Source organism: Cervus canadensis, chromosome 10, assembly GCF_019320065.1.
Source record: "Cervus canadensis isolate Bull #8, Minnesota chromosome 10, ASM1932006v1, whole genome shotgun sequence".
Lineage (NCBI taxonomy): Eukaryota > Metazoa > Chordata > Mammalia > Artiodactyla > Cervidae > Cervus > Cervus canadensis.
Genome location: NC_057395.1, coordinates 18,049,487 through 18,067,122, shown reverse-complemented (window position 1 = coordinate 18,067,122; position 17,636 = coordinate 18,049,487). Strand labels below are relative to the sequence as shown.

The 17,636-nt window shown below is 46.2% G+C and overlaps 1 protein-coding gene across 4 annotated transcripts in view; it reads left to right on the top strand.

Moving 5' to 3' along the window:
• PLCB4 (phospholipase C beta 4) overlaps positions 1-17,636 on the top strand; it is a 191,994-nt gene that overhangs the window by 49,509 nt on the left and 124,849 nt on the right. For all 4 annotated transcript variants that reach the window (XM_043479654.1, XM_043479651.1, XM_043479653.1 and 1 more), the window contains exons 5-7: positions 8,007-8,086; positions 10,741-10,794; positions 16,655-16,736. In XM_043479654.1, coding sequence (XP_043335589.1) covers positions 8,007-8,086; positions 10,741-10,794; positions 16,655-16,736 — 216 coding nt within the window. The remainder of the gene's footprint in view (positions 1-8,006; positions 8,087-10,740; positions 10,795-16,654; positions 16,737-17,636) is intronic.

Here is a 17,636-nt window from a genome sequence, read left to right as displayed (position 1 = left end):
CTTTTCTTTTTAAAAATGTTTATTTATCTGGCGACATTGGGTCTGAGCTGCTGCCCATGGGATCCTGGCTGTTAGGCGGGGTCTTGTCCTTGGTGGCACACGGACTCCAGGTGTGGCGCTCAGGCTTAGTTGCTCTGCAGCATGTGGTATCTTAGTTCCCTGACCAGGGATCAAACCCGTGTCCCTTGCATTGCATGGTGGATTCTTAACGACTAGGCCACCAGGGAAGTCCTCTCCTTTTCTTTTGAATGGTTTCTGGAGTTTGTGGGAATGGTGCTGCTCTGTGCCTTTTGAGCCATTACAGAGCATCGTGTACTGCCTATAGTATGTCGTTCATTCAGCAAACACGAGCAAACACGAGCATAAATTTATCCTGAGTATATACATGTAGGTATGACTTAGGCTGGGTCTGTGAAATAAGCTGATAACAAGACAAATTAACAAGAGAAAAGGCATATAAATTAAGTTTTCATTTTGTGTGCACAGGGGCATCACAGAAAGAAGTGAACCCCCAAAGGGGCAGTGAGATTTTAGAGTTCATATAGCATGTTAGCAGGGGGTGGAGAGGGGGCAAGGGGCAGATGGTTTTTAGGGAAGATAAATGGGTCCTGAGGAGGACAGACAGGAGGTATGGCAGTCCTGGGTGATTTCTGTTTGTGTGGTGTCAACTTGTCATCTTCCGAAAGAGAAGATTAGTGTTGTTTCTGGGGAGAGTATTTATGACAATCCAGTTTCGTTGGGAGGCTCTGCTTTTAGGCAGATAAGGAATTTCAGGAATTCAGCTCAAAATAATTCTTATGCCAAAATGGCATATTTTGGGGTGTCATATCCTGATTCTCTCAACAGTATATTTATCGGAGTAGATATCTGGAATGAGATATAGTTATTTAGGACAAGGTTCTGTAGGTCCAGTAGAACACCATTACAAGATATCGGGCTGTCATGGATAGAGTCAGGCGTGTGTGTCTGTGCTCAGTTGTGTTCAGCTCTTGTGACCCCATGGACTGCAGCCCATCAGGCTCCTCTGTCCACGGAGTTTTCCAGGAAGGAATACTGGAGCGGCTGCCATTTCCTCCTCTAGGGGCTCCTCCCGACCCAGGGATGGAACCTGCATCTCTAGAGCCTCGTGCATTGGCAGGCGGCTTCTTTACCACAGCACCACCCGGGAAGCCCCAGAGTCACACTTAGGTGATGAAAAAACTGGTCTCTTAGGAATGATAGTGAACAGAAACCCATTTGGAATGGGAATTTGACACTTTAGCTTCTGGGTGATGGCTGAGAATAGCACAGTGTCCCCTCCTTCCTTGTGACTATTTAGAGGTTCTTTTTGACCTAGTGTGGTCAAGATAACCAGCCAGGCTGACAGCCTGTTTTGACTATCTGTGAGTGCCTAAACTGATTTTGACTAGGAAAGTATAAATATTATCCAGGCCCATCCGTACAGAGAAGAGCAGATAGAAAGGTTTGTTTTGTGCAAGACAGACTATGTCAAGGAGAAAAAGGCTCTCGTTGTTCTTTTTTTCACCCCTAATGTTCCCTTGGATTTTAAACTTTGATACGAAGTATTATTGACTTTCCAAGGGCTTTGAAATCATTAAATGGGGTTTTCCATCTCATTTTTTTTTTTCTTCCAAAACCCACGTTGCTGTTTGGCCCCCTATTTCAATAGTTTGCTATTGTGTGATTTTCATAGGCTCCTTAATTTAACCTTTCATCCTGAGTTTTATCAACTGACTTTGTCTAGGATTGCCAGCGTAGCTCCGTTATTATGCATGCAATTCTGTTCTGTCTCTGCTACCTTTGAGGCAGCAGTTAAGGTGACTTTCAGTTTTCTTGCCTGATTTTTGTTGTCACCTCTGTCACTGCCTGCCTGTTGGCCTTCTGTCCCATGGCCGTGAGGGAGTTTTCAGCACTGACACTCATCCCTTGCCAGGGTAGCACTCAATACCCATACTTATTTCTCTCCTTATTAGAACCAGGAGAAAATAGTTGACATAGAGAGAAAATTTGTTATATTTTTTTCTTTTAACATGATGTAGAAATTGGTCTATGATATATAAGCATTGGTAGATCTGCTGTTTAATTTTAAAATGGCTTTAGCATCCCAGATAAGCATATTCAAAAGGTAAAATGTTGATTCTTTGGTCAAATCTTGGCTAAATCACCAGCGTCTTCACTCTTCTGCTTTTACCCCATGCTTGTGCTGTACGCAGTTGCTCAGCCGTGTCTGACTCTGCGACCCCATGGACTGTAGTCCACCAGGCTCCTCTGTCCATGGGGTTATCCAGGCAAGAATACTGGAATGGGTTGCCATCCCCTCCTCCAGGGGATCTTCCCAACCCAGTGACTGAATCCAGGTCTCCCGTATTGCAGGTGGATTCTTCACCATCTGAGCCACCACGGAAGCTTTTACCCCTTGGGTTTTCTAATTCCTGAACCAGGCTCTGCCTCAGTCCTGGGTCAAATACTCCAGGGTCCAAGACATTAAGAATATGAGCATTGTTCCCCAGTCCTAGAGGCAGATTTCATAAATGGTGCCTGAAGGTTTGCATTGTAACAATTCCCAGGTGAGTCTGACACTGCTGGTCCCTGGACTACACCTTACGAGGCAAGTCTCAGTTAACTTGTGAGTTTAAGATGCCTCCACCATCTCCACTGTAGCCTTCTCTTTGAAAACAAGCACTGGATGATTAGAGAGGATGCTCCTGCGGCTTACCTTTGGAGAAAATTGCATAGCACGTTTAGAGAGTGTCACAGGGTCTGCTGGTTTTTGCACTGACAATTTGCCACCTTGACTAAAAACCAAAAAGAATCACTGCCAATGGTTATTGCAGCCATGAAATTAAAAGATGCTTGATCCTTGGAAGAAAGCTTTGACAAATCTAGACAGTGTATTAAAGGCAGAAACATCACTTTACTGACAAAGTCCTTAGAGTCAAAGCTATGGTTTTTCCAGTAGTCATGTATGGATGTGAGAGCTGGACCATAATGAAGGCTGAGCACCGATGAATGGATGCTTTCAAACTGTGGTGCTGGAGAAGACTCTTGAGAGTTCTTTGGACAGCAAGGAGATCAAACCAGTCAATCCTAAAAGAAACCAACTCTGAATATTCATTGGAAGGATTAGTGCTGAAGCTGAAGCTCTAATACTTTGGCCACCTGATGCGAAGAACTGATTTATTGAAAAAGGCTCTGATGCTGGGAAAGATTGAGGGCAAGAGGAGAAGGAGACGACAGAGGATGAGATGGTTGGGTGACATCACTGACTCAATGTCTGAGCAAACTCAGGGAGATAGTGAAGGACAGGGAAGCCTGGTGTGCTGCAGACTATGGAGTCACAAAGCATCGGACATGACTTACCACTGAACAACAAAAACAAGAAGAATGCTTCTGGAACAAAATCTAGAGATAAGATTGAGTTGAAGGAACAACAACTCTACTTGAAGTGATGCTGACTGGGAAGGACCAGTTATTTTAGGAGGACTATGTGCGTAGAATGGAGAAGGCGATGGCACCCCACCCCAGTACTCTTGCCTGGAAAATCCCATGGACGGAGGAGCCTGGTAGGCTGCAGTCCATGGGGTCATGAAGAGTCGGACACGACTGAGCGACTTCACTTTCACTTTTCACTTTCATGCCTTGGAGAAGGAAATGGCAGCCTACTCCAGTGTTCTTGCCTGGAGAATCCCAGGGACGGGGGAGCCTGGTGGGCTTCCGTCTGTGGGGTGCACAGAGTCGGACACGACTGAAGCGACTTAGCAGCAGCAGCATGTGCATGGAAAAGGCCTAGAAGCTCAGACAGCAAAGTGTTGTCAGCTCTCAGTATCAGTAATGGGATTTGGAGAAGTCTTTACTTTTTGCTTTCTTGCCTTGCATTTCTCTACACAGAGCATTTAAATATCATTTTCATAACCTTAAAAGATTTCCCAAATGTTTTTAAAGGAGGAAAAGCAAGATATGTGCTCTGTAAATTCATGTATCTTTTGGTTTAGGTCTGTTATGTCTTTGTTTCTATACATTTGGGGAGTTTTGTTTTTGTTTTTTTGGTCTACAGAGAGTATTTTTTCATTAAATATTTTATGTTTTTCCTTTTATACAGTTTTAAAGGTTAGCACAGAAGAGCGGCTGTGCAGTGTGGGTCCTTGAACCTCTCAGCCTGCGGTCCCTGCTGCCCACTCCCCCAGCCTTCCCCTCTCCTCCCCCTGCCCACTTGCAGTGACCAGTCTGTTCTCTGTGTCTCTGAGTTGGCTTCCTTTTTGTTATTTGGTTTTTAATGGGAAAGAGATTATTTTGTCTATGAGAGTCCTAGTGTTTAAGGGTGGGCCCCAGACATTCGCTTGGAAAATGGACACTGTGGGGCCTGCATAACGAAAATAAGTTTAAAAGGTCCCAGAGGAGAGGGTGAGGGGGTGAAAGTTCCCAGGGTTCATTCAGGGGCAGCTTCTGTTCCGCCCACCTTCCCCCTCCCCAAGCATCCAGCCCTGACTCCTGAGAGTCTCTCAAAGGATTGTTCCTTAGAGGGCCTGAAAGAAGCTGTGCGTTAATTGAGACAGAATTGGAAGAGTTGGAAGATGAGAGAGTAAGGGCTGTTAACAGCCTCCGAGGAGGCACAGAAGCTTGTATGTTGTAGCTGAATGGATTCTGTGGGCTGGTTCTCCTGCGTGTGCCCACTCAGGACCCCCGACCTGAGGGAAGACACCCAGAGTAGAAGGACTCACACCCTGTGCCCCCATGGAGCCTGTGTGTGAGCTCAGTGTGGGTCGGGGAATAATCCTAGAAACACGCAGCCCAAGGCTTTAAGCTACGCCTCGTGGGGTGTCACATAGACTATTTACATACATGCTTATTTCCAGCAATTCAGAAAACCATACCTAAATTGGCTTTTTTTTTTTTTTTTCTGCTTCTGTTAATCTGGAAACATTCAAAGAAGTTGATACGCATTTATCTCATTTCTAACTTTCCAACTAAATTCTAAATTCTAAGGTTCTACTGACACCTGCTGGCATTTCCTCTGTTTTATGTCTTAATAAGAACAAAAACAAAAAGCAAAACGTTTAACATATTTCCCACAGTCTTTTGGCCTTATTATGCCAAGTGTACATTGAGATAAGAGACATAAGGGAAGGTTGATGGATCTTTTCACGTCATGGAAGGAGATATGTGGACAAGCCCTGAGGACAAATTTCCCAGACACACGAAGGGCAGATAGCAGAGTTCAGATTGCCTCTGCCCTGCACTGGCCACTGTGTGACCTTGGGCAAGGCTGTGGACCTCACATTAGCATCGCAGAGAGGAGAAACTGAAGCTTCCTCCCTGTGCTTGTGGGGGCCAGGGCCATTTCTACTAACTGAAGCGTGAGCCACATCACTGGTGCAATGACCTCAAAGGTCACTCGCAAGGACTGCTCCATCACAACAAATAAGCAAATTTGTTACCACGTTGTATTTTCAAAAAATAGATGAATGTCACTGAAGCCTCCTCAAAGTCCAGTATCTCTGTAGTTTCTTTTTGGAAACAACTGAATCAGAATAATCTGAAAGAACCAGTGAACAGTCTCAGAAATGGTCTACTTTTTTGCCCTCAGGAAACCATGGACTTTGTTTTGTGTTTTGGAACATGTAACAAGGCTTCGATGCTTCCCAGTTCATGCCAACCAAATTATCTGTGCTTTTCCTGTCTTTTCTTGGGAAACTGTGTGGGCCTGCTGCTTGTTAGGCCAATCACAGGATACTTGATCATCCCCAGGGAGTCAGAGTCCCATATTTATCCTGACAGAGGAAGCAAGGTCTAATGAGGAAAATAATAGAGGCATTTCTTTAATGCTGCTATTTCATTTCTTCCTCCTCCCTCAGAATTCGGACTTCATCATCATGCTTGCTGAGGCTTTCGATGCGACTTAGAGTCATCAGAATTTCCTTTTCTTTGTGAAAGGAAATTTTCCTCTTATCTCTCTCAAGTCCTCCTCCAGAAGTCTGTTAGGTTTGACTGGGGCTCAAAGAGGAAAGCACAAAAATTCTCCTACAGACTCATATCTGTTAGGGTGGCACCTCTCAGAACACAAGAAAAGCAGAAAATAGCGAATTTGGTAAGGCTGTGGAGAAATTGGAACCCTTGTGCATTGTTAGGGAGGCTGTAAAATGATGTAGCTCCTGTGGAAAATAATATGGCAGCTTCTCAGAAACATAAAAGCAACATTACCATACAATCCAGCAATTCCACTTCTGGGTATGTATCTAAAAGAATCAAAAGCAGAAACTTAAGGTGACATTTGTACACCCATGTTCACAGCAGCATGAGTCTTAGTGATGACACAAGGATCCACTGATAGTGAACAGATAAACTAAGTGTGGTCTACACATGCAATGGAATATTATTCAGCCTTAAAAAGAAAGGAAATTCTGATACCTGCTACAACACAGAGAAGCCTTGAAGAGGACATTGACTTAAGTGAAATAAGTCAGTCACAAAGCACAAATATTGCATGACTCCACTTACATGAGGTACCTTAAGTACTTTAAGTCAGAAAGCAGAAAGGAGAATGGTGTTTGCCAGGGATTATGGGGGAGGAAATGGGAAGTGGTTGTTTAATGATTGTTTAAGTGGTTCTGTTTAACTGAACCAAATTTCAGTTCTGCAAGATGAAAAGTGTTCTAGAGATGGCTGGAGGTGTTGGTTGTGCAAAAATTTGACTTTTACTACTACTAACTGATCACTTTAAAAAGGTTATGATGATAAATTTCACATTATATGTATTATATCACAATCAAAATTTAAATCACACAGACATATAGAACTCAGTCATCACCTCTGGCCCTTGCAAGTGACTTAATCCCTTGACCGTGTTCAACCTGGTAATACTATGCAGTTCTATCCAGTGGAACCTTCGGTGATGACAGAAATGTTCTTTATTTGCACTGTCTGATATGGTACACATATTGGGTTTTCAGAGTGATGAGTGCAGAAGATGCTGAATTTTATTTTTATTCAGCTGTAATTTAGTTAATTAATTTAGTTAATTTTTATTCAGTTTAACTTAGCCACATGCAGCCAGTGGCTGCCGTAGCGGACAGCCAGGCAGACTGTGCATCAACACGACTGTTTCAAAATACTCCCCTCCTCACACAGAGCTACAGCAGTCAGATCTAAACCTAAGAGGGTAGAGGCTGGCCTATGTGTGGGCCCCAGTTCTGTTTGAACCCCCAGTATTATGAATTTGCTACAAAACATTTTGCCAAGAGTGTGAGTCTATTTTAGAAGCCTGGTATGGCATCATTGGCATCCGTTATTGGGCCCACGAGCAGAGTTGGCCTTAATTCGCAGGCCAGCCTTTTCTAGTCAAATGCCCTTGGGAAACCTAAATTCCTTCACTGCTGTGCCCGGGCTTCTTCAGTCGTCCTTGTAAATCCTTGGAGTTATGTTGTGAACTAATGCTGAAGTCCAAGGCCTTCTACAGAAACTATGCAAGCACATCGCTATTTCTTCCGGGTATCCTGGCAGTCAATGCCTGCTTTACTTTTGGGGGCTTTACTGGAAAACACAGACAGGTAAGAGAGGTAACAAATTCTTATACTGAAATAGAATCCCACAATAAAATGGATGAACCCCTAATACATTCATCCTCTAAAACAAGAGTAATTAAACATGTCACCATGTATTGTATAATGTTGCTTTAGAAATAGTAAAGATTGCTGGCAGCTGACGGGACTTATATTTCAGCAGGCTGCAAATAGAAGACTTACCCAGCCAGTCAGTGGGCAGCATTCCTTCATGACAACCCAGTGTTTAATGACACTGTGTGTGCCACGCTTATCTTCATGGAATAAGTGAAAGCTGTTTATTAAAGTGTAAAATGTGAGCATTTGATGCAAATGGGTGTGTGGCAGGAAGGAGATAAAGAAGAGTTTATATTATTCTTCCACAAAATGGATATGGGCTGTCTAATAAGAACCTGCCAGTTTTGCTCCTGTGGATTTGCTCACCGGGAACTCTTTCTCTTTCTCTTTCAGCAATGGGTCGAAGGCCTGAGATCCATCATACACAACTTCAGGGCGAACAACGTCAGCCCAATGACGTGCCTCAAGAAGCAGTGAGTTTTGTTTGCATGACCCTTTGTGCTTGGCTTTTACCAAGCAAATGCAGACTAGGAGATGAAAGCTACGTATGTGCCCCAGGCAGCGCCTTCCTTGCCTTCCCCTCTGTGCTCCTGACTTTGGAGAAGTCGTTGACCAGTCCACACCGGTACCCTTCCTGCGACCTGGCAGGCGTGTGTGATGCCCACGGCCCAAAACCTATTTGAGGGGAATGGTTGGTGGCAGGAAGGTACTGGAACTCCACCTCCTCAATGTCCCCTGGGTTGTGGGCCTGGGCTTTTGTGTCCCCAGGCTGCTGACAAGTCGCTTTGCGTGCCTGGGGCTATAGCTGGGGGCTGGGTGCAGCTCAAGCCTCCACCGCATGAGACTGAGGGATGGGGAGTGTGGCTCCATTCGACTACGGAAGCACCCACTGCTCGGAGGGAGAGGAGCACTGGCCCCAGGGACTGTTTAGTAAGCCGTCAGGGACCCAAAGTTACTTTGAAATTCAGAAGGCAGGCCTTCCTTACCCCAGCTCACTGTATCCAACATTCATAGAGGTACCAGGGGGTAGCTTTTAACCCTATCAAGTTATTCTTTATGGGTGACGTGAAGGTTACTCAAGTAGAAACCCTAAGCAAAGCCCCAGTCCGCCTGTTTGAGAAGCAGTGACCCGGGCCCGGGGCAGGCGGCGGGCGGTGTGGGGAGCAGCGCGTGGAGAGCCTGCACTGACCAGGCTGCACGACCTCTTAGCCGGGCCTGGCCAGCACCCAGGGCGGACTTCCCGGGCTGTGGGCGATGGAAGGAGAGCTCTGCCCCCCGGGCCTCCTGTGTCTTACTCCGGTCCCCTCGGCAGTGCTCTAAGAGCGTGGGCTCTGCTGTAATTCCCGGGTTGGTCACTTCGTTGCCTGATGACTTTGGGAAAGTTCTTAGCCTTGTGCCTCACTGTCCTCATCTGTGCATGAAGGCGGTGACACCACTCGTAAGATTCCTTGCAGAGCAGACGAGGCCATGCAAAGCCAGTGCTTGGCCCCTCACTCCCCCTCACTCACGATTACTTATTTTGATTCTGATGCCCTCACCCCAGTGTGCCCCTGTTGTCTTAGAAGAGGGGAGTTGTTCAGTCGTGTGTATTCCTATTTTTGTGCAGTTGCTTCTTTCCCTCTGCAGTTGCTCTCGCATGATTTCTTAAAAATAAAGAGCAACCCAGCAGATATTTTGATGCCATGGAATCCCAAAGGATCTCAGACTTCTGGCATGCCCTCTTAGGCCTGAGGGAGCCTATTCCTTGTCTCCGGATGCCGGATCTTAGCTGCCCTCGTGGGTGTCCCGCCCAGACCGCTTTCCGTCGCTGGTGTTCACCCATCCACCAGCGGCTGAAGGGTGAGGTCACTCAGGGCTCACGTCTGCTTACTTCTCCAGAGAACCACCCTCTGCCCACAGGGGAATCACAAGGCCCAGTAGATCACAGCTTCCCAGAGTATCTCAGGGGGCCGGCTCCAGGACCCCTGCCCATACCAAAATCCACAGAGTCCCTTAGGGTTGACCCTTCATGTCCCTGGTTGAGGAGGGCTGACCCTACCCTCGCCCCTCCTTCAGAAAGGAAGGTCACGGCCAATGACAGGCTGAGACAAGATATCAGAGCCTGCCCCTTGCCGCCAAGCCTGGCACAGATCACACTCCAGAGGTCCCAGTGGCCTCGGGACAAAGCCCGGCTGAGAGCACAGCTTGATGTGACCGGCCCTCCCTGCCTGCCCACTGCCTCACTCCTGTGGTCCTGAAACCAGCCCCTTAAAGGTAGCCACTTGTGCTTCGAGAAACACTTGATTTAAGACAAAAGCTTTACCAAATCATCATGTTCTGCAGATTGTTAGATTATTTACAGGAACAGTGAGAAAGGAGTCAGTAGCTAAGAGCAGCCCTGGCACCAAAGGATAAGTGTTCCGGGTCCCCCTGAGTCCTGAAAACCTGGGAAAAGCTTGGCCTTTCTCACCATCAGTTTGAGTTGATGAACTTCTCTGACAGTGGCAAGTTAAGGATCCAGATTCCTTTATGGAAATGGTGTCCACCCATCCGCCAGGTGCATGAGGAGTAGGTCACAGAGGGCTCACATCTGCCTGTTTCCCCCTTTGCACTGGCTGCTCCCTGGGGTTGCGGAGGGGTGAGGGCCGGGGGTGTCCCCACTGACTTCAGACAAGCCTGGCTGCTGTCACCAGGCCATTGCCTTTCTTAGCCCCTTAGTAGATCATTAAAAAGCAGCAGTCAAAGACATGACCAGTCACCAAACAAGTGCCTGTGATTTGCTGTGTTCAATGCACATACCCAATTTCCTAATTCATCTAGGATTGACAGATAAAATATGGGACTCTCGGTGATATTTCAATAAGTAACAAATAATGTTTTAGCATAAATACATCCTAAGCAATATTTGGAACATACCGGTAGTTAACAGAAAAGTATTTGTTATTTATCTGAAGTTCGAATTTAACTGAGAGTTATATTTTTATTAGCTAAATCTGACAAACAGTAAATTTATCTCATGGTGTGCGATTGTCTCTGGTTTTCTGAATAAATAGTGTTTGTTTGAGTGAACTTTCTTTTAAAGTTTTTAACCAGATGGAAGCTGTTCCTCCCAAGAAACATTAAAACAGTTGTTACTGTTGTTTTCCAGCTGGATGAAATTGGCATTTATGACCAACACAAATGGGAAAATTCCAGTTAGGAGGTAAGTCAGTTATTCCTGCGTGCTCTGCGTAGCCTGGGTCGGCCCTCATGATACCAGTCCACAGAGAAAGCCCCCCACAAGGACTTGTTAATTGCTTTAGTTACAGGTATTTCTGGAATCTTAGTTTGAATCACATTATCAGATGCTGTGTTTACTTCGTAAAAATCACCTTTGGATGTAAAGTCACATTTTTTCTCAGAATGGGTAGCAGTAATCCTGATAAAGAACATCTGAAAATGTAGGAGTATTTTTTTTTTTTAAATTTTCAGATAAGTGGGTTTTTGGGATTTAAGTAGCTTCCCTGGTGTCTCAGATGATAAAGAAGTTGCATGCAATGCAGCAGACCCAGATTCAATCCCTGGATTGGGAAGATCCCCTGGAGAAGGAAGTGGCAACTGGGGGGCTACAGTCCGTGGGGTCAAAAAGGCGTAGAATGCAACTGAGCGACCGGCACTTTCCCTGTCTTTCATCTTTGACCTACTTGCCCCAAACAACCATTAGCTAACATTAAAGAAGTTTCTCTTCTGCTCTGCACCTACAGTAGCGGGGTAGGGATGTGCCTTAGGAGGGGCGCCGCCTCTGGACACTGCCGCTCGTTCCGGGTTCCGTCGGCCCTCTGTGCCCGGGGCTGGCGGGCACCACGGAGCCTGGGTGTGTCATCACTGCCAGCACACCCCCTTTAGGACGGCGCTTCCCCTTCAGCCTGCCCAGAGTAGCAGTGACAGGGAGAAAGAGGAGCACAGAATGCCCGGCGGAGCCAGGAGTGAGGAGAAGATGAGCTGGAAACGGCCCCCCACCAGCGTGCCTCACCCCCGGGGGGCCCGCTCTGCTCCGCCTGCAGCCTTAGGACTGCTTCTGGCCTGTGGGCCTCTGGAAGCTCTTGCAGTGGAGTGGTGGGGTTCTGCACCCAGCTCCCCAGTGCCTTTTCGGCTGGTGTTTGTGATAAGCACTCCACGGTAATCCCAAAAGCTGGGCTGGGCCCCGGGGTGTCTGCTGCCCGTCTGAAGCCAGGAGTGTATTCAGAGTCGTGAACCTGAACTCAGCGTGAGCTCCCGGGCCAGACCCACTCTTCAAGAATTCTCCAGACTTGCGTTCAAGTTGAGCTCTTGCCCAACACTTTGGCAAGGAAGCCAACCAGCAAGTAACCCCAGGCAGAACCCAGGCCACCAGCTGGAGCCTGTCTCGGAATGGCTGTAGCCGCCAGGATGAGGGGACAGGTCGCCCGCTGCGTGGCGTTTGGGGGAGAGCCTCGGAGCAGCCGCACACGGATCACACTGGCCATTTCTGCCTCTCCTTTCCCGGCCTCTCTGCTAGCCTCGAAGCCTCCATTCTGCATTCCCCGAGGGCGTCTCCCTCAGCATCCTTTCACATTTAATAGAACTATCCTCGAGATCATCGGTTTCCTTCATTCTGTGAGTTATAGCAGTCATGAACTAAGGTATCCAAGTGAGGCTGAGGTCTCAGTGAGAAGCACAGGGCATGCACGTTGTAAAGAAGACCAGGCAGTAGTCTGTCTATTTCACCTTTTATTGAGGGCTTCCAGAGTTATCAACTTCATGCATCTGTTGTGGTCTTTACAAACCTGTATGTAGGATTCTCTGTTTTTTATTTAATCACTTACTAGCGAGTCAGTTTTGCATTTACTTTAGAAGTTTTTTAAAAAGCCCTGCTGAGGACTTCCCTGGTAGTCCAGTGGTTAAGACTTCACACAATTGAAGGCAAGGGCTGCAGGTTCAATCCCTGGTTGAGGCGGTAAGATCCCACCTGTCTAGTGGCCAAAAAAACAAGCAAAACCTAAAACAGAGACACTATTGTAACAAATTCAATAAAAACTTTTAAGAAATGGTCCGCATCAAAAAAAAAAAAAAATCTTAAAAACAAAAAGCCCTGCTAGCACCCTTGATCAATGTTGGCAAAGACACTTTACACTCCTCCTTATCTTATTTAAAACCCTTTGCTCTACTGAGAATAGCAGGGTAATTATTTTAATGTATCTCAGGATCCTATAGCTATTGCCAAATATTTAGTGCATTTTTATTTAAAAATAAGTATTGAAGTAATAGGGCTTCCCAGGTGGTGCAGTGGTAAAGAATCTACCTGCCAATGCCAGGGGCACAATAAAGGCGAGTAAGTCAGGAAGATCCCCTGGAAAAGGAATGACAGCCTGCTCCGCTATTCTTGCCTGGAGAAGCCCACGGGCAGAGGAGCCTGGATGGTTACAGTTCATGGGGTCACAGAGAGTCAGACACGACTGAGCACACACACACACACTGAAGTAATAAGTCCAAACTTGGAACAAATAGCGGCGTGAAGACCAGCAATGTAAGTTGGGTCTGTTTTTACATACCTTGCTCTCCTGATATTTCTTCCGAGAAAAGGTTCAGGAAATGGGCAAAGTAGAAACACAGACTTGTGGTCAGAGCACTCCTAACCAGCAGTTCTGGTGTCCTTTGTCCACATGTTGCTTATCAAGCCTTTGTTACACAATCTTAGAAGCCTGATCCAACCTGTTCACGAACAAAATTATTACCCGCCTCTTTTTGTGGAAATAGCCCAGATATCTTGTCATCTTCCTTGGTGCTCTCTGACGTGAACTCTGTTGTGGCTGCCAGTATTAACAGGTGTTTGACACAGGACATCTGTGGTCTGGGAGCAGTTTGACAGAGTTGAAGGAGAATTGATGTCGAGCCAGTGAAGAGCGGATAAATCTTGGTGTGGATGAGCTGCCAAGGGCAAGATGGAAATTGTTCTGAATGTTTTAATGGATACGAAGAGTAAACACTTTAAAATGTCGTTTCATCACTATCACTCTGAAGTTTTAAAATGGAAACTATTAGTGTGGTGTGTGTAGTGTTAGAGGAGATCTGGCTTCATGGTCATTAGATCAGGTTGAGCATGGCCCCTGTTCTGCAGTTGTAACCGATATTTAATGTCTAAGAAGAATTAAGGCACAAGGGAAGAAAGCCCTTTACCCGCCGCTTCCCCTTTCTTTCTTTGTACCTTCTCTTCTACCATCTGCCTTTTCTCCCAAACCTACACGCTCATGCTCACTTTACTTTCCCACCCAGACCACAGCTTTGAAAGTCACTGGAGTTAGAACCAACAGCTATGGCTAGAAGTCCCAAAGGAGAGTGTGTCTTAAGAGGGCTGAGCCCTCAGGGGTGGTCCCAGCAGCCCAGTGTCCACATAATCTGTCCACCTCCTGAAGGCCCGGCCTGCTACAGTGAGGGTCTGGATTTGTGGGGCTTCCCTTCATGCTCTTCCTTGCAAAGCTAGTGTTAACATCGCTGGATGGATTGTAGAGCCTTTGCGGGCAGAGCGAAACTCAGCTTCTAGAGTCCTCTCTGTCTTGGTCATCTGTAAGGTCTCCTGGAGCAGGGAATTTAATTGGATAGGACTAGGCACCACTTATGGGCAGTTGCTTCTCTTACACTTCCTTTGGGAAAGGTGGTATGTTTTCATTCAAGACGCTCACTGAACACTGGTTTGCGGTGAAGCACTGTGCTCTGTGGGGCTGTGTATAAAGGGCTGCATGAATCACAGTCCTTTACACATACTCTGCCTGCCAAAGAAATGCCCTCCGATGCTATCTGAATGCTCCCAGCCTGTGATAAGTGTTTTTCTCAGCCTGTGATAAGTGTGTTTCTCCTGGTTGAATACTGCATCTCTGATGCAACTGGAAACTCAAGAGAATTCACCTTTGCTCCACAACCCTCCTCACTACTGAGCCAAATCCATTTAAAGCCCAGGAATAACTCTGCAAGCTGCCTGGAGAGAAGGCAGCCCCCTCCCCTTCCCCTCACCTACAGGGGAGCGGTCTCTTTCCCTTCCTTCTCCTGTTTTCTCTTGTCCCCTCATAAAGATAGGCCTGAGAACAAGCCCTTCTTGCCATCACATAACCTTCTGTCTTTATTTATTTATTCATTTATGCACTCACACTTGCCATACAGCATGCAGGATCTTAGTTCCCCGACCGGGAATCAAATTCATGTCCCCTGCAGTGGAAGCCTGGAGTCCTAACTTGGACAGCCAGGGAGTTCCCAGCTCTTGCCTTTATTATCGTCTCAACAGCCATGTCTCTGGGCTCTGACTCTGCCCTCACTGATGTATTCCCACGTGGATTTTCCTCCTTCGTGGCCCTGGACACCCTGTTTTCTCCATCTCAGTTTCTCTGTGCCCCACAGATTCTTAACCTCCTACTTCCGTGAGGTGTCCTTGCCCTGCTCTCTGCTCCGTGTCATTTTCCCAAGCCCCAGCCAGTATTCTCTTCCTGCAGACTCTCCGCTCCCTGCCCCGCCATCTCCCCAGCACCACGTTGTCTGCCGAGGATCAAGCCTAAGTCTCCTGCGTGGACAGATGGGTTCGTTACCACTGAACCACCTGGGCAGCCCTAACACATACATACTGTTTTTCAAAAATGACAAAATGAACAGCTACTTTCCCCTATCTTATAAAGGGCAGATAAAGTACTTCTTAATCCAATGTATGGAAGTTCCATGAACTCTAGAGAAGTGGGAAAATGTGGGCATAGCACCCTCTGCACTGAAACTGGTTTCATACACATGTATGCTCTGCGGGTCTGTGAAAGAGAATTCATAGGCCTCCCTATATTTGGATGCAGTTGTCTCAAACACTCTTAAAAGTGCACTTCTTGACGTATTCTTAGACTGAATGTGAAATAGTAAAGTTTTGGGTGAATGCACAGTTCATTGACCTGTAGCTGGTTCTTCCTAGTCTCTCCTTGAGGCTGCCGCTGCAGCGGAAGGGGCGCTTTCTCCCCCTGATCGAGGGGAACCGGTCAGTGCCTGCCCGCGGAGCTGGCCTCCGCTCACGCGAACGGCGGGGCGCGGGACAAGCTGAGGCGGGGATGCTCACCGTCCTGGGCTCCTGGGAAGGTGTTCCACCCACACCACACACAAAAGTCAGCTCTCTCACCCCACAATGGCCAAACTTCTGATTTATGTCATTATGGTGAATAACCACCCGAACTTCCACTCAGGCAGTGAGTGGAGGCTCTCTGCGTGGCGCAGACGTGGCTTCCAGGGTCTAAGTCCTCTCCTCGGCTGTGTTCATTCCGAGCGTTACCAGTGTTTTAGTCAGAAGGAGTCTCTCTCCTACTTTTATCATCATCAGGAAATACCCTCCTTAAGGTGTTATCCATTTTCCTAGCCTTGATGCACACCATACTAGTTCAAAGGCACCACCATTATTCAAAAATACCACATCTCAGGGTAGTGCCAAGATGCTGCTGAAACACTGAATAATTGTTCCCCTGCCTCCCTTCTCCCCGACATCTGTCACTTTCATAATAAAGTCCTCAATCCTTGAGGCAGCTGACATGTCAGAGTAGCTCATGGGTGCTTGGCCTGAAAAGCAAAAAAACCATACACATGAAATATGTCTGATAATGCATGTCAGCTGCAGTATGGGGCCAGGAAGGGATGACCCCAGGCACAGGCCGGGTCCTAAGGGGCCTCCTTCCTGTCCCCAGGTCACCATGAGCTTCTGTTCTAGAGCTGCTGGTCCATCTGCTGCATCCCATTTTCCTAAGAAAGCAATTTGATAGGATCAACATTTATTACTGTGGTTGTCCAGTGGTCTGGATCCTGGGTGTGTATGTTCACAAGTAGCCCGGGGGACTGTCTGTCTTAGAATCATGGCACCTGACTGGCACAGCCAGCTCTGGTCAGCAGAGGACCTTTGCAGGAGCCACTTAGGGGAGTGAAAAATACCCAGAAATGAGAAGTAATTTTATTTTCCTTTTTCTTCTCCTCTCTCCCACCATACTTAGTTTTACTTGGATCTTTCCATCAGAGAAAACAGAATTAATAGCAACTTTTTTTTTCCTTTTCTGCCCTAGTATTACTAGAACCTTTGCATCGGGGAAAACAGAAAAGGTGATCTTTCAAGCACTCAAGGAGCTAGGTCTTCCCAGTGGAAAGGTATTCATTAATTTAATAATGTGTTTCTAAAACCACTTTGTGTATATTTGTCCTCATATAATAAGTAAGATTATTTATATTAAACTGATTCAGTTAGATTCAGAATTAGGTTCAGTCACATATAGTACAATCAATTTTTCCTTTGTTCTCTTTCCTTCTATCCTTCCTTCCTTTTGTTTTCTGGGCATTTTAACCTAAACATTATAGTATTCAAATAGCATATTTCCAAATGTCCCTGTCAACTTTATTAAGAAAAGGAAATGACAGCAGGCTGCTCTTTCACACAGCTTATTGAAAGCTTATTTTATAGAAGCCCATCAACATTGGCTGAACCATGCACAATGTCAGCATGAAGAATGGCTCATAAATTAAGTTCTTCAGGACAGTTGTGCAATATTTTATGAAGCATCTCTCCCCAAGCAAAACGTTTGAGTTTGCGGCCCTTTGGATTTAAAATAGTTGCAATAAAATAAATTTAAAAAATAAAATAGTTGCAATGAATGTATTAACTGCAAGAAAGATCTAAGCTGTTACTGCCTTAACAAATCCTATTTGAAATATAAGTTTCAGTATGAAACATAAATTCTTATAGAAGTCCCTTTATGTTGCCTGTGAAAATTCACAAAATAAGCATAAGAAAACATTGGGTTTGATTTAGTCAGCATCCTTGTGGCAAGTAGTTGCATTTTTCCTTCCAGAAGAGAAGGAAGAAATGTTTCTTTGTGTTTGTTCTATGGAGTATCTTCCAGAGCAAGCCCAGCTGTGGCCAGTGTTTGAACATCCAAACCCTGGGCGCATGGTAACTAGAAACACTCCTTTACATGCACCTTATTCTAGTAGGCTGGCCAAGGTTGGACCTTCTGGCTCCTGTCAGCAAGTCAGAGATAAAAACCCTGGAAT